Source organism: Rhinoraja longicauda, chromosome 18 (assembly GCF_053455715.1).
Source record: "Rhinoraja longicauda isolate Sanriku21f chromosome 18, sRhiLon1.1, whole genome shotgun sequence".
Lineage (NCBI taxonomy): Eukaryota > Metazoa > Chordata > Chondrichthyes > Rajiformes > Arhynchobatidae > Rhinoraja > Rhinoraja longicauda.
In genome coordinates, this window is record NC_135970.1 from 6,285,428 (window position 1) to 6,309,054 (window position 23,627).

At 49.1% G+C, this 23,627-nt stretch overlaps 1 protein-coding gene across 1 annotated transcript in view; it reads left to right on the top strand.

Annotated features, from left to right (window-relative positions):
- agbl2 (AGBL carboxypeptidase 2) overlaps positions 1-23,627 on the top strand; it is a 57,306-nt gene that overhangs the window by 25,488 nt on the left and 8,191 nt on the right. The window contains exons 11-21 of the mRNA XM_078414734.1: positions 652-752; positions 1,112-1,242; positions 6,091-6,157; positions 7,517-7,624; positions 9,432-9,515; positions 11,078-11,185; positions 15,656-15,728; positions 17,674-17,883; positions 19,405-19,456; positions 20,172-20,362; positions 21,655-21,753. Coding sequence (XP_078270860.1) covers positions 652-752; positions 1,112-1,242; positions 6,091-6,157; positions 7,517-7,624; positions 9,432-9,515; positions 11,078-11,185; positions 15,656-15,728; positions 17,674-17,883; positions 19,405-19,456; positions 20,172-20,362; positions 21,655-21,753 — 1,224 coding nt within the window. The remainder of the gene's footprint in view (positions 1-651; positions 753-1,111; positions 1,243-6,090; positions 6,158-7,516; positions 7,625-9,431; positions 9,516-11,077; positions 11,186-15,655; positions 15,729-17,673; positions 17,884-19,404; positions 19,457-20,171; positions 20,363-21,654; positions 21,754-23,627) is intronic.

Sequence of the window (23,627 nt, forward strand, 5' to 3'; positions counted from 1 at the left end):
GTAGGCCATTTAGAACGGAGATGAGGAAAAACTTTTTCGGTCAGAGAGTTGTGAATCTGTGGAATTCACTGCCTCAGAAGGCAGTGGAGGCCAAGTCTCTGAATGCATTCAAGAGAGAACTAGATAGAGCTCTTAAGGATAACGGAGTCAGGGGGTATGGGTAGAAGGCAGGAACGGGGTACTGATTGAGAATGATCAGCCATGATCACATTAAATGGTGGTGCTGGCTCGAAGGGCCAAATGGCCTCCTCCTGCACCTATTGTCTATTGTCTTAAACCTCTGTTTATAGACACCTCTACTGAGGGGGGGAAGGTTTGCCATTCTCTACACTATCTGTGCCTCTCATAATTCTGTACGCTGCTATCAGGTTCCCCCTCGGCCTTCAACACCCCAGGGAATCCAGCCCATCCAGGAAGAGAGATGCTCTATCTCAATCAACATCCTGATGCATCACAGGGATCTTTGGATTCAGACACCAAAGCCCTTTGTACTTCAGTACTCCCTAAGACCCGAGCATTAATTGTCGCCATTCATCTGGCAGAGGAGACAGGGGAGGACAACGTCTTTGCTGAGGTTGTAGCTGAGCTGCATTATTAAGTGTAGAGATGTCCACTTTTTACTGAAAGTTGTTCATTGTACCCGTTTAACAGGCAACCGCAGGGCCACCCACTTCAGCACGGAGGACCTCAAGTCTCTGGGATATCACTTCTGTGACACTCTGCTGGATTTCTGTGACCCGGATCAGTCAAAGGTCAGCCTCCCCCCTCTCGGAGCTTCCGCACCGCCGTGCGTGTGTTATCAAGCGTGTTTTCCTGCCTGTATTAATGTCCACAATTTCTCAACTCCTGTGTGCGTAAACATGTAACATACTATAAACATTCCACACGCAAATTGTCGTTTTGATCATAACCTGTGTGTGGGTGTTTGTGACCACATGCGTGCACACGTGACAGTGTCCAGATATGGCGCATGTCCAACATGCGTGAGCATGTGTACATGACATGTAGCTGGTGTGTAAAGTTAGGTGATGTGACATGCACAACCAGTCTATGTGATTTGCCTGTCATTGCACGAAAGGCATTGATGTCTTGTTTTTCTCGCATTCTTTAGTTTGAGCAGTGCCTGGCAGAGGTGCGTGCAGCTCTACAAAAGGAAGCACAGCATCGTCTGGAGAGGCTGGGCCACGAGTATAATTCAGATATGGCGCTCAGTGGTCTCACTTTATCAGACTTGGAGTCAAGGTATGATCACAGCTCAAATATCGCCGGTGTTGGGTGTGATAAAGAGAAAGCAGTGATGGATTTATATTTAGAGATACAGCGCAGAAACAGGCCCTTCGGCCCACCGGGTCCACGCCGCCCAGCGATCCCAGCACATTAACACTATCCTACACCCACTAGGGATAAATTTTTTTACATTTACCCAGCCAATTAACCTACATACCTGTACGTCTTTGGAGTGTGGGAGGAAACCGAAGATCCCGGAGAAAACCCACGCAGGTCACGGGGAGAACGTACAAACTCCGTACAGTACAGCGCCCGTAGTCAGGATCGAACCTGAGTCTCCGGCGCTGCATTCGCTGTAAGGCAGCAACTCTACCGCTGCGCCACCGTGCCGCCACTGTGGTAGCAGAGTGGCTCTGTTACTGGGCTAGTAAACCATAGGCTACATCACACTCACATGCACACGCACATACGCATGCACACTCACGCACACGCACATACACACACACACACACACTTCAGTAAACCTGGATTAAAATCGCAATGGTGACGATAAATGTACTGAATTTACTGGAGGCGGCAATTTAGCCCGTCAGTCCTGATTCACCCATTCATTAAGATCAGAATACAACCTCCATAATTACCTCCATCTGAAATAACTAGTCACTCCCTTATCAATAATCTATCTACACCTGCTATAAAAACATCAAAGACTTCTTCTATCTTTGAGGAAGAGAATTCCATAGGAAACAATAAATAGTCTCATCCCCATATAAAAACAGATGGCAGTTTTTTAAAACAAACCTCATTTCTATGTGCTCCCATGAGGGGCAACATTCTCTCCACATACGTTCGAGACCCATTAAGATTTTATATGCCTCATGCAAGTTGCTTCTCACTTTTGTGTCCGACCTTTCCTCGTAAGACAACGCACCCATTCCAGATACCAGACTCACAAACTTTCTTGGAATTCCTTCTGTAAATAAAGCAACCAAAATTGTACACAGCAAATAGATTCTCACTAAGGTCCGATATAACCAAAGCGTAACCTCCCAATTTGATATTCATTTCCCCTCACAATAAATTATACCATTCTGTTAATATTCCTAATTACTTGTATTGCCTACATAAGCAGACATTCCCAATTATACACCAGGGCACCAGATCCCTCGGCATCTTAGAGCACTTAGAGTGTTTAAATAATACGTACTTTTTTCCTGCCACAATGGACAATTTAACAGTTCCCAACATCACCCTCCATTTTCCAGATCTTTGCCCATTGATAAACTATCCGTATTCCATTGTAGCCTCCTTGTGTCTTTTTCACAACTTACTTTCCTTGCTTTGGTGCCATTATCTACGTTATTCTTATAAATTGTAAAAAGTTGATGCCCAATACCTATCACTGTGGTGCACCACTAATTGTATCTTGTCCACCAGAAAACAAAAACATTTATGCATGCTTTCTGTTTACCGTGAACCAGGCAATCTTCCATCAATGTCAAAATTCACAGTGAACCTTTACTTTCTGTGATAGCCCGACGTGACACTTTATCAAAGTATTGCACATTCACTGGATCCCCTATACCCACAGCCACATTTTACCTTTTCAAAAAATTATACTAAACTGGTTAAACATTGTTTCCCTTTGACTATACCTCCTCCCGTCCTTCCCTTACAAGGACACCAACCTTTGGGTCTCTGATCACAGAGAACTGCTGCCAAGCAGTGCCATGTTTGATCCTGACTCTGGATCCTGTCTGTGTGGAGTTTGTTCGTTCTCGCTGTGACCATATAAGTATCCTCTGGTTGCTTCAGTTTCTTCCCACACCTCAAATACATGCAGGTTTGTACATTACTTGACCAACGTAAATTGACCCTATTATGTAAGTGAGTATTAGAAATTGATGAGAAGGTGCAAAGCATAAAATAATGAGATTGATGTAAAATCAGTGTAAATGGGCGGTTGATGGTCATGTGGATTGGGTCGGCTGAAGAGACTGTTTCCACGCTGTAAAGCCATCTCTCGGGATGTGCTGTGTAAAAACCCTGCAACTAATTATTCTACAATCAAGTACCAAATGTACCATGTACACCTTGGAGATCAGTCCAGCACCCACATACTGCCTCTGGTGATGCTCGGAGCGATCTGTCCTACACCCTGCCTCTCAGAAGATACACCAATGAGTGTCTACCCACAGAGTTTGTGGTTTTCCACAGACGATGGCCTGAGTGATCCTTTGTTTTGGAATACCACAGGGAAAATTAGTGGGGAATGCAAGTCGACATGAGATGAAATGGTTTCCTTTATTGCCGTATGAAATGTGGAGGCATTGCCACCATTCACACTGCCTCACCTGACCCACTGAATTTATCAGGAACTGTGATATCGAGCTGCGACCGCTTCCCCAGTCTCACACCAGAGTCCATCCATCCACCCCACCAGCTGCACCCATACCCACTCAGCACTGCGCCTGTGGTTCTTTGTGATCAGAAGGATGGCAGAGTGATCCCTAAGCCTTGCGGGCATCACATAACAACTCCACTACAGATAACCGTTTGAGGTTGTGGTCAAGCTAAATTTCTCTGGGTCTGTGCTTCTAATTTAGTGTGGAAACAGGCCCTTCGGCCCACTGGGTCCGCGCCTACCAGCGATCCCCGCACATTAACACTATCCTACACACGCCGGGGACAATTTACCTTTACACCAAGCCAATTAGCCTACAAACCTGTACGTTTTTTGAGTTTGAGAGGAAACAGGAAATCCCAGAGAAAACCCACGCAGGTGACAGGGAGAACATACAAATTCCATACAGACAAGCACTGGTAGTCAGGATGAAACCCGGGTCTCTGGCGCTGTAAGGCAGCAACTCTACTGCTGTGTGGGATAATCCCCACTGGATGGAACCCGACCGTGCTATTGTCATTCCCAGTGTAAATAGTCTGAGCTCCAGGTTAAACAGGAAGCCTTTGTCACTGGAAACAGTCTCATTGCTTTGCACTCTGTTGTAATCTCCCCCAGCATCAGATGGTGGTGGAATCACTGCAATACTTAGAAAAGCTGAAATAGCTGACATTTATTCATCAGCTGCTTGTGTGACAGTCTCAGTCAGAAGTACCTTAAAAAAATAACATGCAAGTTTAGCAATGTGACTCTTACATTCAAAGACAAACACGTCACGCTAATAAACGTTCCCTGATTGAGGCCGCAGCATATTCAAGGTCCCTGAAGTAATATTACCAAATTAACTGTCCATAGCTTCAGGCTATGAAGCAAATCAATCTGGTTGTTTTATTAGCTTTGGGAGAGGCACAACACAAGTTAGAGATGTTTCTGTTTACTGCTTTTTTATTCTTCACATGTAATGTTAATTAACCAATCTAGAAGATTCTCAAAAATTAATGCAAAAGAATTGATGGCAGTTAATGTATTTTACACCTCTTATATTTATTCACTTTTCAGGATCTGTGCATCATTGGCAAAGCCAGCATTTATTGTCCATCCCTAATTACCAAATTATGCTTTTTTTTTGGAAACCTGCATCTGCAGTTCCTGGCTTCTACTACTTCCCATCCCTAATTACACTTGAGAAGATAATGGTGAATGTAGTAGTGAGCTGCTTTCTTGCAACCTTGTCAGTACATTGCCTCACCATGTCCATGCCCACCATCAATGAACTGGTTATACTAATCCCATTTACCAGCACGTGCTCAGCACATACGATCCCCAAAATGTTAATCTGCAAGTCGAATCGGTAGTGAAGAAAGCAAACTCGATGCTAGCATTTATTTCAAGAGGGCTTGTGTACAAAAACAGAGATGTAATGCTGAGGCTCTATAGGAGCAGCAAATGGCCACATTTGGAATATTGTGAGCAATTTTAGGCACCATATCTGAGGAAGGATGTGCTGGCTCTGGAGAGGGTCCAGAGAAGGTTTACAAGAATGATCCGAGGAATGAGTAGGTTAACATATGATGAGCGTTTGTCAGCACTGGGCCTGTACTGCTGAAGTTTAGAAGAACGAGGGGGGACCCCATTTGAAACATACAGAATAGTGAAAGACTTGGAGAGAATGGATGTGGAGAGGATGTTTCCATTAGTGGGAGAGTCTAGGACTAAAGGTCATAACCTCAGAATTAAAGGATGTTTTTTTAGGAAGATGAGGAGAGATTTCTGTAGTCAGATGGCATTCTTCACCACAGAAGGCTGTAGAGGCCAAGTCAGTGGATATTTTTAAGGCAGAGATGGATAGATTCTTGATTAGGACAGGTGTCAGAGGTTATGGGGAGAAGGCAGGAGAATGGGGTTAGGAGGGAGAGATAGATCAGCCATGATTGAATGGCAGAGTAGACGATGGGCCGAATGGCCTAATTCTACTCCTATTCCTTATGATCTAATGATCTCGGAGCGACTGTCTCTACAGACTGCTTGGTCAATTAACTCTGCCAGTAGAAATTAGGAACTGCGGATGCTGGTTTACAAAAAAACACACAAAGTGCTGGAGTAATTCAGCAGTCAAGACATCACCGATACATGTTCTCCAGAAATGCTGCCTGATCCACTGAGTTTCTCCAGCACTTTGGTTTTTTTTTGTCCATTTTGTTAACTGGTGTGAGACACCTCTACTATGGGGAAATAACATGTACATAGAAGGTTTTAGTCAGTGGACAGTGGCTGTGTTCAGTGTCTGTGAAGAGTGGTTTGTGTACGGGAAGGGTTTTTAAATCTAGGGACCATGAACAGGGTAATTGAGTGGTCCCTGCATGTGCCTAGTTTGGTGGGATGGGTGTGTAAGGCATAGGTTTTCTGTTGGGGGAATCCTTGCTGCCATTTGTTGACGTTACATTCACTCCTTTCTTTAACAGCACCAGTGGATCAAACAGCACCGAGTCAGATGGACCTCCCGCACATCTGATGAGGCTGGCAGCAAAGGTAGAAGATAGACTTTTGTTAGTGGCCAACATGTTTGTGGACAGGCCAGGGGTACACATGAACGATCCTGGGATCACAATCCAATCACAATAGCAAACCCTTCATTTTCAACTCTATCTTCGATGAATGGCCAGGAGTGATCAGGAGACTCGTCCCAGCTCACTTGCCCTCTTTACTCCATCTATGCCCAGGGTAAATTGGCATATTACGGGTAAAGACCCAGCTGCTCCAGTTTAGAGGTGAGGGAGCAGGGTGCGGGGAGACTCCCTGTGTCTCTCTGGCCCCTACACACTTGAATCACTGGATAGTGGTGATTAAAGAGAATGTGAGCTGAGACTAGCTCTTCATCACCCCTGGTGACTCGTTCAGCTGGCCAACACTCAACGTGCTGGCTTACAGACGGACACACTGGGAAAGAAGCCAGGGTATTGTGAGGGAACACTGTTGTAGAGCTGGGTACTTAGAGTCATAAGGCCCTCTCCTGCTGACTCTCTACACTCCCTACCATGAATAACACTGCACTGTTTACATACGCTGCCTGCCACCCAAGACCCTCTGTACTGTTTACATACACTCCCAGCCAGGACTGACTGTCTGCACTGTTTACACACACTCCCTACCACTCATGACCCTCTGCACTGTTTACACACACGCCCTGCCACCCATGATCCTCTGCACTGTTTACACACACGCCCTGCCACCCATGATCCTCTGCACTGTTTACACACTGCCACTCATTGATCCACTGCATGTGGCCCTTCATTCACAGAACAAGAGCAGTCCAATTCTCCTGACGTCCCACACAGAGTTGACCATTAGTCATCAGTAAGACTGGTGGTTTGAATGTGGTCCCTTCCCCTTGCAGCAACAACCAGCAGGAGGGGCGAGGTGGTGGGAGGCAGATTGTCACTGTGTCCTCCAGGGTGGCGAGCTCCTGAATGCCAAAGCAAGGTGTAGGTAGCGGTGGGCCTGGGAATGGCTGCGAGCTGGTGTGTGACCCGGCCCGGCAGAGTTTGGGTGCCATGGGGGGACGTGTCCTAACCCCTGCTCTCCACATACAGTGTCGCCAGAGGAAGAAGATCATGGGGGGATATGTTCTAACCCCTGCTCTCCACATACAGTGTCGCCAGAGGAAGAAGATCATGGGGGTATCTGTTCTAACCCCTGCTCTCCACATAGTGTCGCCAGAGGAAGAAGATCATGGGGGGATGTGTTCTAACCCCTGCTCTCCACATATAGTGTCGCCAGAGGAAGAAGATCATGGGGGGATGTGTTCTAACCCCTGCTCTCCACATATAGTGTCGCCAGAGGAAGAAGATCATGGGGGGACGTGTTCTAACCCTTGCTCTCCACATACAGTGTCGCCAGAGGAAGAAGCGGCTGAGGAGCAGAAAGGAAAGGAACCGACTGAGGCAGCGTCACTTCTTCACTGGCTTCTCCCCGCCCGCTCCACCGAGACACCCGGCGGTGGGTGAGGGGAGGGGGGTGAGGGGAGGGGAGGGGTGGGAGGGGGGGTAAGGGGAGGGGGGTGAGGTGAGGGAGAGGGGTGAGGGGAGGGGAGGGAGGGGGGGTAAGGGGAGGGGGGTGAGGTGAGGGGGGGGAGGTGAGGGAGGGGGAGGGGAGAGGAAGGGAGGGGAGGGGGGGGTGAGATGAGGGGGTGTGAGGGAAGGGGGGTGAGGGGAGGGAGGGGGTGTGAGGGAGGGGAGAGGAAGGGAGGGGGGTGAGGGGATGGGACAGGGTGAAGGGAGGGAGGTGAGGGGAGGGGACGGGAAGGGAGGGGGATGAGCGGAGGAGGGGAGTGGAGGGAAGGTGAGGGGAAGGAGGGGGGGGGAGAAGGGAGGGGGTGAGAGGTGCATTCACCCAGTGTCACCGTGAGCGGCGGGGGCTCAAAGGAACCGGGATGGACAGGTGATGAGTGAGGATCTGGAGAGGAGTTGTGAGGTATGTAGGTTGGAGGAGTTGGTCCATGAGGGTCTGGGAGGTTTATAGAGAGAGCATGGGTTTGGATTCAGAGGGCAAGGGAGGGAGGGAGGGAGGTGGCAGAGGGAAGAGTGAGTGTGGCCCTGTGGTGAGGGAGAGGTGGCGGAAGGTGAGGGTGAGGCTGGTAGCAGGGTGAGGGAGGGGAGGATGGAGGGCGAGGGATAGTGGTGGTGGACGGTGAAGATGGGTGAGGCACCAGAGGATGATGGAGGGGCTTCTGGAGGACAAGGGAGGGTGGTGGTGGAGGGTGAGCATAGCACCAGAGGGTGAGGGAGGTAGTTGTAGGTGAGGGAGAGGGTAGTGGAGGGGAGGAGGCGATTGGCGGAGGGCGAGGGAAGGGTGGCAGGGGGCAACGGGAGCCGAGGGAGGGAATTGGGAATCATGGAGTCGAGTCACAGAACGGAAACAGGTCTTTCACCTCAACTCATCAATGCATACCAAGATACTGTACCTAACCGAGCTAACCCCACTTGTCTGTAGCTGGCCTGTATTCTTCCAAACCTTTCCTATTCATTTACCTGTCCAGGTGTATCTTAAATGCCATAATTATATGTACCTCTACCACTCCTCTGGCAGCTCATTCCGTATACACACACTACCCTCATGGCAAAATAGTTATCTCTCAGATCCCGTTTAAATCGTTCCTCTCTCACCTTAGATTTTTAGATTTAGAGATACAGCGTGGAAACAGGCCCTTCAGCCCACCGAGTCCGTGCCGCCCAGCGATCCCCACACATTAACACTATCCTACACACACTAGGAACAGTTTTTACATATTACCAGTCAATTAACCTACATACCTGCACGTCTTTGGAGTGTGGGAGGAAACCGAAGATCTCGGAGAAAACCCACGCAGGTCACGGGGAGAACGTACAAACTCCGTACAGATGGCGTCCATAGTCAGGATCGAACCTGAGTCTCCGGCGCTGCATTCGCTGTAAGGCAGCAACTCTACCGCTGCGCCACCGTGCCGCCACAAACCTCTCTAGCATTAGACTCCCCTATTTTGGAGGAAAGACTGACAAGGCAGCAACTCTACCCCTGCGCCACCGTGCCGCAGAATATCATCTCTAAGTACTGCTGTGATGTTCTCTCAATCAAAAACTCAACTTCCCCTTCTCTCTTACTTCCTTTTCTATCTATCCTGTAGCATTTGTATCTCAAAACATTGAGCTGCCACACTAACCCTGCCTTAGCCACCATTTGGTAATAGCTATAATAATGCCCTGCCTTATCTATCTTAAATGACCATCTCAAAGTATTTACTATGTTTCATCTTGCATATTTAATTAAGGCTTCGGGCAAGAAAAGAACTGAGGAGAACGAATCCCCAATCAACTTTGAAAAAACAGGCAAAGCCAAGGCAACAATGGCCAAGGTATAGTCAACATGAGCCTCATCTTATTCACTCGAGCTGACCCAAGTGTAACGTTTGTGATCTGTCCTCTGAATGCACACAGCAGGGTTCCCATGTAGGACACCAGTGACCAAGAGTGAACCTTCATCCTCAATAGTTACCATTCACAACACTTAACCTGGAGGATTCCTGCTCAACAAGATGCGGTACCTCAGACAATGGGCAGTGATTGTTTACTGGATGACAGGAATGTCATTGGACTGTCTACTCATATTGGAGACCATGGCAGTGCCCCCTATGGACAAATGCTGATCATCTTTCCCATCGTCCCAATGTTACCAATGACGTAACTTTAAATTGTGTAGCACCTCGAAGAGAGCAGAATGTCCTGTGGTCGGACACAGGAGTGTTGTTCAATGAAGGCTGATGTGGGCAGAGCCACATGAGGAGATGTGAGCCTGTCGAGGTGCTAGCTTTTCTGAAGCGGAGTAAAAGTGGGGGGAAAAGCTGGAATCCCAGAGTTTTGGGCCAGGCAACTGAAGGCATATCTGCCGGTGGGGGATTGACTATATCTGAGAATGTTTAATCGTGGAATTAAGAGAGCACAGGTATGTCAGAGGGTTGGGGAACTTTGCAGAGAGAGGGCAGGGCATGATGATGGGGAATGAGACAGCAGTTTACCAGAAGGAAAATTCAGTGCTCATTCCAAATGGTTGCCAAATGCCAAGACAGAAGATGAGTTGTTCTTCTACTTTACGTCATACTTATGCCCCTTAACAGGTACATTCCTGTGTTCTATCACTCTAGAATCAGGTGTATATCCCTTTCTCACTGTTTCTTTAGAATGCCTCCCAGTGGTCTGTCCTCAAGCTCATATGATCTGTCTTAACCAATCTCAGTGTAGTCTTTTGTTGTGCCCTCACTCCTCCACCAAACTGCGTTGAAATCTGTAACCCTCCACTTTTCCCTAAAGTTCGGAGGAAGAATCAAGATGTTACTTGACAGGCTGAGAATCTTCCAGCATTTTCGTTTATGTTACCAAAGATCACAGGGCAGGTACAGCGGACCATTTTAGACGATGATCAAATGGAAGTTTGTGAAGTAGATTGCATTTATGCTTTATTCTTAATTGTTAACTGTCCGTTTGTGTTGTCATTTGTGAGCGGAGCACCAAGGCACATTCTTTGTATATGCACATACTTGGCCAATAAACTTATTCATTCATTCATTCATTTATGTGGGTAGAATCCAAGATAGGACTTGGCTATGTACTCTATCTCCATGACAGAGGAGTCAAAACCTAGGAGTCATTGATTTGAAGCAAATGAAAGAAGGATGGGAGGAGGAATTAAAGGGTGGTGCATGCAGGAACTCACTGCCTGAAATGGTGGGAGAGTAGAGCCCCTTATCACATTGGAATGAAGCCGTGAGCTGCAGAAGGATGGACCCAGTGGTGGAAGGTGGTTTCAGGCCCTTTGGGGATGCTTAGTTACTGTTACTGTTCTCCACAGGTGAGGTTATGTTTTGTTGGAGTCGTGTCAAGCTAAGACCTCTCTCTGCTCCTTGTCTGAACTTGTTCCTAGGTACAGCTGCAGCACACACGCAGGGACCAGGTTCTGAAGCAACCCCGCTGGATACCAAACACTGCTTGTGAACTCTCTGTGATCAGTAGTGTAAACAACAAAAACAAGGTATGTCTTTGGAAACAAATGGAGGTCGCAGAGGGTAACAATCAGCCCCGAACAAAACCGAGCCTTGACCCCCAGTTAGTGGGCACTGGGAAACCCCAGCTCCGTGCATGGGCACTGGGGAGACACCAACTCCATGGGCACATGGAACACCCCAATACCTGGATTCTGAGCTGATAGTCCATGCCAACTCTCGGTCAACTCAGCCCGATGGCGTGGGATTCTTCTCCTCCTTTAGCTGCATTCATGAAGATGTGTCTGACCCTGTCAGACACCACAGACCCCATACCCCACCACAGACCCCACACCCCACCAGAGACCCCATACCCCACCACAGACCCCGTACCCCACACCCCACCACAGACCCCATACCCCACCACAGACCCCACACCCCACCAGAGACCCCACACCCCACCACAGACCCCGTACCCCACCACAGACCCCGTACCCCACCACAGACCCCGTACCCCACCACAGACCCCGTACCCCACCACAGACCCCATACCCCACCACAGACCCCATACCCCACCACAGACCCCATACCCCACCACAGACCCCATACCCCACCACAGACCCCATACCCCACCACAGACCCCACACCCCACCAGAGACCCCACACCCCACCACAGACCCCGTACCCCACCACAGACCCCGTACCCCACCACAGACCCCGTACCCCACCACAGACCCCGTACCCCACCACAGACCCCGTACCCCACCACAGACCCCGTACCCCACCACAGACCCCATACCCCACCACAGACCCCATACCCCACCCTATACCCCATACCCCACCCCATACCCCATACCCCACCACAGACCCCATACCCCACCACAGACCCCATACCCCACCGGAGACCCCATACCCCACCACAGACCCCATACCCCACCACAGACCCCATACCCCACCACAGACCCCATACTCCACCACAGACCCCACCACTGACCCAGTACTCCACCACAGACCCCGTACCCCACCACTGACCCCATACTCCACCAGACCCCATACACAATCACTGACCCCATACCCCACCACAGACCCCATACTCCACCACAGACCCCATACTCCACCACAGACCCCACCACTGACCCAGTACCCCACCACTGACCCAGTACCCCACCACTGACCCCCATACCCCACCACAGACCCCGTACACAATCACTGACCCCATACCCCACCACAGACCCCACACCCCACCACAGACCCCGTACACAATCACTGACCCCATACCCCACCACAGACCCCATACCCAATTACTGACCCCATACCCCACCACAGACCCCATACTCCACCACAGACGCCGTACCCCACCACAGACCCCATACCCCACCACAGACCCCATACCCAATTACTGACCCCGTACCCCACCACAGACCCCATACCCCACACCCCACCACAGACCCCATACCCCACCACAGACCCCATACCCCACCACAGACCCCATACCCCACCACAGACCCCATACCCCACCACAGACCCCATACCCCACCACAGACCCCATACCCCACCACAGACCCCATACCCCACCACAGACCCCATACCCCACCACAGACCCCATACCCCACCACAGACCCCATACCCCACATCCCACCACAGACCCCATACCCCACCACAGACCCCATACCCCACCACAGACCCCATACCCCACACCCCACCACAGACCCCATACCCCACCACAGACCCCATACCCCACCACAGACCCCATACCCCACCACAGACCCCATACCCCACCACAGACCCCATACCCCACCACAGACCCCATACCCCACCACAGACCCCATACCCCACCACAGACCCCATACCCAATCACAGACCCCGTACCCCACCACAGACCCCATACCCCATACCCCACCACAGACCCCATACCCCACCACAGACCCCATACCCCTCCACAGACCCCATACCCCACCACAGACCCCATACCCCACCACAGACCCCGTACCCAATTACAAACCCCATACCCCACCACTGACCCCATACCCCACCACAGACCCCGTACCCCACCATTGATCCTGTCCCCATCACTGAGGAGGCTGTTGTGGTTGCCTGACATTCCTCTCCACAATAGTCCCAACCACTTTTACTCCCTCACATTTGAAGTGCCATCATTGTCTCTCATTAGGAAGCTTAAACAGCAGTTAGTTTGTGCACATCAAGATCCCACACAGCAAAGCGATCGGGTCATAGATGGGAAACAGGCCTTTTGGTCCTTCCTGCCCATGCCAACCAAGATGCCCATCTATGGTTGTCCCGTTTACCCAAGTCTGACTCATATACCTTTCCTATCCATGTACCTGTCTTAATGTCCTTTAAATGTTGTTATTATATCAGCCTCAACCACTTCCTTTTATAGTTCACTCCATAGACATCCCCCCCCTATCTGTGAAAAAGCTGCCCCTCAAAAATTTAAATTTCCAATCTCACCATAAACCTCTTCCCTCTAATTCACCGTTCTCTAGCCATGGGAGAAAATGATGGTCATTCCATCACCCTCATGATTTTGCATATCTCTACAAGATCACCCTTCAATCTCCTACGCTCCAAGAAAGAAAGTCCCATTCCCATTCCTTCCCTCCTTTTGTTTCACACCTTCTGTCTTTTAATCTCTGGCCTTTGTCCAACCATCTGCCTATCAAATCCCCTCACCTGTATCAACTTATTATCTGCCAGGCATTGTCCTGCCCCTAGATAGACACAAAAAGCTGAAGTAACCCAGTAACGCAGCATCTCTGGAGAAAAGGAATAGGTGACATTTTGGGTCAAGACACATCTTCATTGTCCTGCCCCTCCTCTCGTCCAGCTTTCTTTACCCGCCCACAATAAGTCTGAAGAAGGGTCCCGATCCGAAACATCACCTATCCATGTTCTCCAGAGATGTTGCCTGACCCACTGAGTTACTCCAGCACTTGTAAACCACCATCTACAGTTCCATGTTTCTACAATCCAGTCATGGCTGCTGTTACGATAGACAATAGACAATAGGTGCAGGAGTAGGTCATTCGGCCCTTCGAGCCAGCACCACCATTCAATGTGATCATGGCTGATCGTTCTCAATCAGTACCCCGTTCCTGCCTTCTCCCCATACCCCCTGACTCCACTATCCTTAAGAGCTCTACCTAGCTCTCTCTTGAATGCATCCAGAGAATTGGCCTCCACTGCCTTCTGAGGCAGAGAATTCCACAGATTTACAACTCTCTGACTGAAAAAGTTTTTCCTCATCTCTGTTCTAAATGGCCTACCCCTTATTCTTAAACTGTGGCCCCTAGTTCTGGACTCCCCCAACATTGGGAACATGCTTCCTGCCTCTAACGTGTCCAACCCCTTAATAATCTTATATGTTTTGATAAGATCCCCTCTCATCCTTCTAAATTCCAGTGTATACAAGCCTAGTCGCTCCAGTCTTTCAACATACGACAGTCCCGCCATTCCGGGAATTAACCTAGTAAACCTACGCTGAACGCCCTCAATAGCAAGAATATCCTTCCTCAAATTTGGAGACCAAAACTGCACACAGTACTCCAGGTGCGGTCTCACTAGGGCCCTGTACAACTGCAGAAGGACCTCTTTGCTCCTATACTCAACTCCTCTTGTTATGAAGGCCAACATTCCATTGGCTTTCTTCACTGCCTACTGTACCTGCATGCTTCCTTTCAGTGACTGATGCACTAGGATACCCAGATCTCGTTGTGCGTCCCCTTTTCCTAACTTGGCACCATTCAGATAATAATCTGCCCTCCTATTCTTACCACCAAAGTGGATAACTTCACATTTATCCACATTAAACTGCATCTGCCATGCATCCGCCCACTCACACAACCTGTCCAAGTCACCCTGCAACCTCATAGCATCTTCCTCACAGTTCACACTGCCACCCAGCTTTGTATTATCTGCAAATTTGTTAATGGTACTTTTAATCCCTTCATCCAAGTCATTAATGTATATTGTAAATAGCTGCGGTCCCAGCACCAAGCCTTGCGGTACCCCACTAGTTACTGCCTGCCATTCTGAAAGGGACCCATTTATCCCTACTCTTTGCTTTCTGTCTGTCAACCAATTTTCTATCCATGTCAGTACCCTACCTCCAATACCCTGTGGTCCAATTTTTCCCCTTCGTAAATCCATGCTGACTCGGAACGATCCTGTTACTGCTATCCAAATGCTCCGCAATTTTGTCTTTTATAATTGACTCCAGCATCTTCCCCACCACTGATGTCAGACTAACTGGTCTATAATTTCCTGTTTTCTCTCTCCCTCCTTTCTTAAAAAGTGGAACAACTTTTCTACTGAAACTACTGAAACAACTTTTCTCAATTTTCAGATTTTTATTTCAATAGTTCAATATAAACGTCCTAAGCTGCTATGCTGGGACTTGCACTTGACTCTGGGTCAGGAGTCGAGAGCTGTCGCTGCTGATTCAGTGCCTTAACTACAATGCTGCGTGGTCTTTGATAGATATTTCTCTTGCTTTGCAGGCTGCTTGGTTTGAGGCAATGTCAACAGCCTATGTGCACAGGCAACCTCATGCTCCTCCAGGGCAGAAGTATGGTAAGATTTCCAAGTCCAGGCACAAGCATCAAACAGAATGCAGGAATCCCTTTCACAATTTTACAACACCAGTAGACCAGAGGCTGCCTTTCTCTCAGCTCCCCCAGAGTACCAGCTCACGTCAGGGCAGATCACCAGCAGCAGTATCCAGATGCCTGAAGATTCCCACTTCCCCACGATGCCACAGTATGTGGGGAAATTCGGGAGAAGTTTGGCCATGACTGCCCTTCTCCGCTGTGCACCCTTTTCCAATTCAGCCTGCTGGGCAGTGGGTGAGATAACTAATCCCAAGAGTACTCTTGTCAAGTGGAGAGGAGAGGAACCCACAGCCATGGGCTCGCTATTTTAATCTGCTGTAAACTCTAAATAAAAATATAGACGGTGACAGTCAGCAAGCCGGCTTCCCTGATGAAAGAGTCATCACCCAAGGATCAGTTTGATCACCAGCAGGACTCACAGTGGTCAGGAAGGGTCCCCAACCTCATAAGTCAACCAAGCAACTTCTGTTCTTCACTGATGTGGTCAAAGGTAAGGCCAGCAGGTATAGTTGCAGAAGTCCAAAAGACATGTTTATTAGCTGCAGCTGTTCATTGCCTTTGATTTTACAAGGACATTGAGATTTTACACGGACATTTTTGCCCTTCCTCACCCACCTCTTCCTTGTCGCCACACACTGAACAGACAGAATATAATTTGTTGGTTTTGATCAATTTTTACAACTCGGAAAGAATTTGGATCTGATCAGCGACTCCGGACTCTTCCACAGTCTACATCTCAATGTCCAATTCCCAATCGGAATGTGAGAACTCTCTCTCTCTCTCTCTCTCGCATTCTCCCACTCTCATAGAAACATAGAAAATAGGTGCAGGAGTAGGCCATTCGGCCCTTCGAGCCTGCACCGCCATTCAATATGATCATGGCTGATCATCCAGCTCAGTAGCCTGTACCTGCCTTCTCTCCATACCCTCTGATCCCTTTAGCCACAAGGGCCACATCTAACTCCCTCTTAAATATAGCCAATGAACTGGCCTCAACTACCTTCTGTGGCAGAGAATTCTACAGACTCACCACTCTCTGTGTGAAGAAATGTTTTCTCATCTCGGTCCTAAAAGACTTCCCCCTTATCCTTAAGCTGTGACCCCTGGTTCTGGACTTCCCCAACATCGGGAACAATCTTCCCGCATCTAGCCTCTCCAACCCCTTAAGAATTTTATATGTTTCTATAAGATCCCCCCTCAGTCTTCTAAATTCCAGCGAGTACAAGCCTAGTCTATCCAGTCTTTCTTCATATTAAAGTCCTGCCATCCCAGGGATCAATCTGGTGAACCTTCTCTGTACTCCCTCTAAGGCTAGAATGTCTTTCCTCAGATTAGGAGACCAAAACTGTACACAATACTCCAGGTGCGGTCTCACCAAGACCCTGTACAACTGCAGCAGAACCTCCCTGCTCCTATACTCAAATCCTCTTGCGATGAATGCCAACATACCATTCGCTTTCTTCACTGCCTGCTGCACCTGCACGCTTGCTTTCAATGACTGGTGCACCATGACACCCAGGTCTCGTTGCATCTCCCCTTTCGCACTCCATCCTCTAATTCTCTCACTCAATCACTCTCTACACAACTCTCTCTCACATGTTCTCTCACACATTCATACTCTTTCAAACACTCACACATTCTCACACTCTCTCTCACACTCTCTCTCACTCTCTCACACACTCTCACACTCTCTCACATTCTCTCTCTCACTCTCTCTCACACTCTCTCACTCTCTCTCACACACACTCTCTCACACCTCACACTCTAACTCTTTTTCACACTCTCTCACACTCACTCTTTTTCATACTCTCTCACACACACTCCTACACATTGTCCCTCACTTTCTCTCATGCTCTCACTCTCACAGTCTATCTCTCTCTCTCTCTCTCTCTCTCTCTCTCTCTCAGACCAGTTTGTGTGGGAGAGTGGGCTCGGTGCCAGTGGCTCTAGTCCTGTGACCGTACCGCAGCGAGCAGGGTGCCAGCGCCACGCTCTTCCGATGAGCATCGTCCAGGAGTCCAGTGCCTCCATCAAGCTGCACCCACTTCCCTTCGATGCAGAGCTGGCGTGCGCAGATGCACTGCAGCGGTGTTTGAGTGACTACAGCTGGAAACCAGGTGAGAGGTGGGCTGGCTGAGAGGAAACCTCAGTTCAAATCATCTGGGCTACGTACATCTCTGCTGACCTAGAACACTGCATGCCCTGATACAAATTTAACCTCCTAGCAGTAACAAGTGGGGCGAGTGTAGACCTTGTGCCATTAACATGGCTCCAGTGTGGAGTGTGGTCTGGTTATTACTGAGTGTATTGATGGGACCAACTTATTACTGAGTGTATTGATGGGACCAACTTATTACTGAGTGTATTGATGGGACCAACTTATTACTGAGTGTATTGATGGGACCAACTTATTACTGAGTGTATTGATGGGACCAACTTATTACTGGGTGTATTGATGGGACCAAGTTGATTGGGTGCTGGGAATGCAGAGTTCGATGGTGGGACAGCAATGGCAGATGGATCGAGATGCAGCCAGAAACGGCAAAGCTGTTCATCACGAAAGGATTCAGCCATCATGACTTGGAATCTACTGGCTCATTTAGTCTCTGCCCACTGTCCTTTTACAATCCTCACAGACTCAAACACTCAAAAATGTTATATGCTTGGCAGCTCAGACACCATTTTTACAGAGCTAATTCCAGTTGATGAAAATTCATCAGTTTTGTTGAAAGTTCATTAAGCTGGAATATTAACTCTGTTTCTCTGTACATAACTGTTGCTTGACCTGCTGAGTGTTACAAACATTCCGTGATTTTATTTCGGAGGTTCAGCATCTGCAGTTTTTTCTTGACTATCATTGACTCAACAAATCCTGTTATTCCTTTTCCATTGTCCCTTTGACATTAGACAATAGGAGCAGGAGGAGGCCATTCGGCCCTTTGAGCCAGCACCGCCATTCAATGTGATCATGGCTGATCATTCTCAATCAGTACCCCGTTCCTGCCTTCTCCCCATACCCCCCGACTCCGCTATCCTTAAGAGCTCTATCTAGCTCTCTCTTGAATGCATTCAGGGAATTGGCCTCCACTGCCTTCTGAGGCAGAGAATTCCACAGATTTGTAAACATTACCATAGACATTTGTACCAAGCCAACTAACCTGCAAGCCTGCACGTCTTTGGAGTGTGGGAGGAAACCGAAAATCTCGGAGAAAACCCACAAAGGTCACAGGGAGAACGTACAAATTCCGTACAGACAAGCACTTGTAGTCAGGATCGAACCCGGGTCTCTGGCGCTGTAAGGCAGTAGCTCTACCGCTAAGCCTTGGTGATTCAATTGCTCATCTAGACATCACCGGAGGCTCTGGCGCTGTAAGGTGGTAACTCCCGCTGCATCATCATGCTGCCCTGTCTCCATATCTCCATATCCCATCACTGTCTCTTTGCACTAACCACATAAAGTATACCGTATCATAACAGTATCTGCCGAAGACACCATCTTATCAAGGATTCTATCTTCCATTTAATACTCGGAAGGAAACACAAAACCCAATTAAGGTTTTCAAAGGGAACCAAGTAAAAAGGGTAGATTGTTCTTGCGATCTGGGTGTTTGTGACTGTACTTTTTTCTTCCGCTCTAGGTGGTTTGTCTCTGAGACGTGGTCCCTCTGCAAACATAGCAACCCTAAACCGGTAGGGGTCTGTATGCACGTGTACATTCTCATGGTTGTTCTCACTTCCATTCCCAGGTTCTCCCTCCCTCCCTTTGTTTCAGTTTTCCGCACCTCCCTTAATTCTGCTCCTTTGCCCATCCCCACTTTTCACCGAGCAGGCAGTGAGCTCAGCTGGATTTCCTTTGGGCAGGTTTTTGATCATCTGGCCGAATACCCTCTGGGTTGAGGCAGCTATCATTGTATTCAGATTACAAGCTCCCAGTTACAAGCCTTTGGTCTCCCCAGCTAACTCCACCTCTTATTACTGGCTCTGTAAGCGTGCAGATCCCAGCTCCTCAAGTCCATGCTCACGTATTGTTTAATCAGTTTCTGCCTTTCCACCATTTCAAGCAGTGAATATAAGATGGAGCCCACCCATCTCCAGGTGAAAAACTTCACTTCCTAATCCTTCTACCTTTATATCTGACATGGGTTTGGTGTGTCTCAGAAGGATGGGACATGGGATTGGTGGGTGATGGGGGGTGGAGACATACGATTGGTTGGTCTTCGGGTGGGGGTGGAGACATACGATTGGTGGGTCTTTGGGTGGGGGTGGGGTACATGAGTTGTGTATCCTAAGGAGTGGGACGCAGATTGGAGTGACCTGTAGATAGGCACAGTGGAAACAAAGACTGGGAGGCTTCTCTCTGACTCCTGGTCTAGAGTGTGACTCTAACGGTTGCTCCTCTGCACAGATCTCTGAGCACGCACTCAGCGTCCAGCCCCAGGGCTGTGATGTCCAATCGACAGTTCACTTCAAAGTCGGCAGCTCCTCACCTGGATGAACCAAAGCCAGTGGCACCTCCGGATGTAACGGGTCTGGCTGATGATGGATTAACCACCAGGCTGCCAACTGAAGCAAAATCCAAGCCAGCCGCAGAAACAGGTAGTGTTGTCGTTCACTAAGTTGGGGAGGGAGACCCCGGTGTTGAGGGGGAGAGCAAGGGAGCACAGTACATGGGAGGTTGTGGAGCTGGGAGCCATGACTCGTGCATGTGTGGTCACTAGGAGGCAGCACGGACCAACGATGCCAGATTCCACCATCACCACACACCCTGAACACAGGCCATGGTCAGCACATTCCAATGACATTTCCCACCGCTTCCTTTCCTTCTGGTTGTTCATTGGGTCTTGACCAGTTATGTGAGCAGAGGGGTGTTCCATTCCTGGAAAATAGATCCTTGTTTTCCCCGGTATGGGTTTGAGGGCAGGCAAATGATTGGAACTCTGGGTGGAAGGCCCCAACTCCCCACTTTATCTCTCCCCTCTTCTACTTTCACCTACAGTACCTCACCTTGTCTCCCTACCTACACCTTGATTATCATCTCTCTGCCCCTCCACATCTGACGTCCATTTCCCATCGTCAACCTACCCCTCTAATTATCCACCTTCCAATTGCTCCTGGCCACAGCCCCTTCTTTTTCCCTACCGCCTCTCTCTTCCCAACCACCCCTCCTACCTGAGCTGAGCCCCCCTTTTTCTCAGCCTCACTTTCCCCAGTTCCCTCTCCCTCCCCCACCACTCTCTCCCCATCTCCTCTCCTCTGCCCCTTCCTCCCTCAGCCCCCTTTCCCTTCCCCAGCCCACTCTCCCAACACCTCTCCTTCTCCTGCCCCTTTCATTTCATCCCCACATCTCAGCCTCCTCTCCCCTCCATCCCAACCCAAACCTCCCCAGTGCCCTTTTGCATCCTCCCCAACCTCCCTCCTCTCCCATCCCTCTCTCCCCCCCTCCCCAGCCCCCACTCTCCTCCCTCGCCCAGCTCCCTCTCCCCCAACCCTCTCTCCCCATCCCTCAGTATCCTGTCCCCCCCCTCAGTCCCCTCTCAGCCCTGTTTCCCCCCCATCAGCCCCTTCTCCTCCCACCCCCTCCCACTCTCCCTGCTCCCTCCATTTTCCCAACTGCCTTTCCCTATATCCCCCAACCCCATCTCACCTCTTCCTCCTCAGTCACGTTTCTCCTGCATTTCTCCCAACACCAGCCTACCATTCTTCCCCTTTCCCACAGCTCCCTCTCCTCTGACTTCAGTCACTCTAACTCTTTGGTACCTGGTCCAGTAGGTGCAGTGCCACCTGCTCTCCAGGCTCCTCGCCTTTTCCCTCGGACTGTCCCCCGCAGAAAATTGCAGTTACTTTGTAAGGTTAGCAATGTTTGTAACTGGTCCTCCTGATCTTCTCAGGCAGTCCCTTACGATCAAGGATGCCTTTCACACAATCTGTGTCCGTGGGTCCTGAGATGACTGGTGATCTTGGTGTGGGAGGAGCAGAGCGTGCCACAGGTAGGTCAGGGGTTGGCAGTGGGACTGGCAGAAGAGTGGTTTGCTAAGTTCACATCCAGATCCTTAATGCCTATGGCAAACAGTAAAAATCCCAGCAATGATCCCTGAGCAATGACAGTATGCCAGGCATCCAGTCTCAAAAACAACCCTCCACCATCACCCTCCTCCGCCTTCTATTACCCAGCCACTTTCAGATCTAATTTCCCAAGTTGCCCTATATCTCACGTGCTCCAAGCTTTTTTGGCCCAGCGTCCTATATGGCTTTATTAAAGGCCTCGCTGAATTCACGCAGACTACATCAATCACACAGCCCTCATTAATACATTTTTTAACTCTTCAAAAAATATAAAATCAATTTGGTCAGACAGGATTACTCTTTAATAAAACCATGCTGACTATCTATCCATGCTTCCTGCTTCTCCAAGTGCAGATTAATCTTGTCCCTTAGAATTTTTCCCAATAATCCTCTTACCGCTAATAATTGACTCAACAGCCTGTAGTTACCTGGTTTATCCCCGCTGCCCTTCTTAAATAAAGGCCCTACTTCTGACCAGAGAAGATTAGAAAATCTCTGTCGGAATCCAAGGGTTTTTTTCCTTGCCTCCCCCAACAACCTGGGATATATTCAATCAGACCCTGGGGTTTTACTCACCTTTAAGCTCATTATCAGATTATTAAGATTATTAAGCGGTTGGACACGTTAGAGGCAGGAAACATGTTCCCAATGTTGGGGGAGTCCAGAACCAGGGGCCACAGTTTAAGAAAAAGGGGTAGGCCATTTAGAACGGAGATGAGGAAAACCTTTTTCAGTCAGAGAGTTGTGAATCTGTGGAATTCTCTGCCTCAGAAGGCAGTGGAGGCCAATTCTCTGAATGCATTCAAGAGAGAGCTGGATAGAGCTCTTAAGGATAGCGGAGTCAGGGGGTATGGGGAGAAGGCAGGAACGGGGTACTGATTGAGAATGATCAGCCATGATCACATTGAATGGCGGTGCTGGCTCGAAGGGCCGGGTGGCCTACTCCTGCACCTATTGTCTATTGTCTATTGTCTTATCACTCATCACTTGCCAGGCTTCTTTCCATCCCCACCTCATTTCCCGCTTCTCTTCCCTACGATAATCAGTCTGAAGGAGACCCACAATGTCACCAATCCATGTCTTCCAGAAATGCTGTCTGACACACTGAGTTACTCCAGCACTTTGCAGGTTTTCATAGAGTATGAGTTGAGATATCATGTTGCAACTTTGCGAAACACTGGTTACAATGCCCTTGGACTACTGTGTGCAGTTCTAGTTGTCGCACTACAGGAAGAATGTGATCGTGGTGGAGATGTGCAGAGGCGATTCACCAGGATGTTGCCTAGATTGGAAGATCTTCATTTTGGAGAGGGTTAGGATAGGCTGGGCTTGTTTTCCCTGGAATTAGGATAAATAGTCAAAATCTTTTTCCCATGGGAGAGGTATCAAAAAAGTGACCGGTGACATGCCAGACCTAATGTAGGCAAATTGGATGTGTGGATGGGCAAAATGCTTGGCATGGATGTGGTGGGCTGAAGGCCCCATTCTGTACTGTACAACTCTATCAGTATTCATTTAAGACCTCACCCAATCCTTTGGCTGCAGATACAGAATACCACTATGGTTCCTAATAGGAGATACAAGAGTGCCAGTGCTGGAATCTGGAGCAATGGATAAAATACTGGAGGAACTCAATGGGTCTCAACTGAAATAGTAGTCCAGTAGAGCGGAGGGGTGAGGCACGAGCTTGCAAGCAATAGGTGGATTAAGGTGAGGAGTGGTTGATCGACAGAAGGAGTCAGGGGGTGGGGGTAAGGATGGAGGTGTGGGATGGAGATAGAAGGGGAAGGGGCTATCT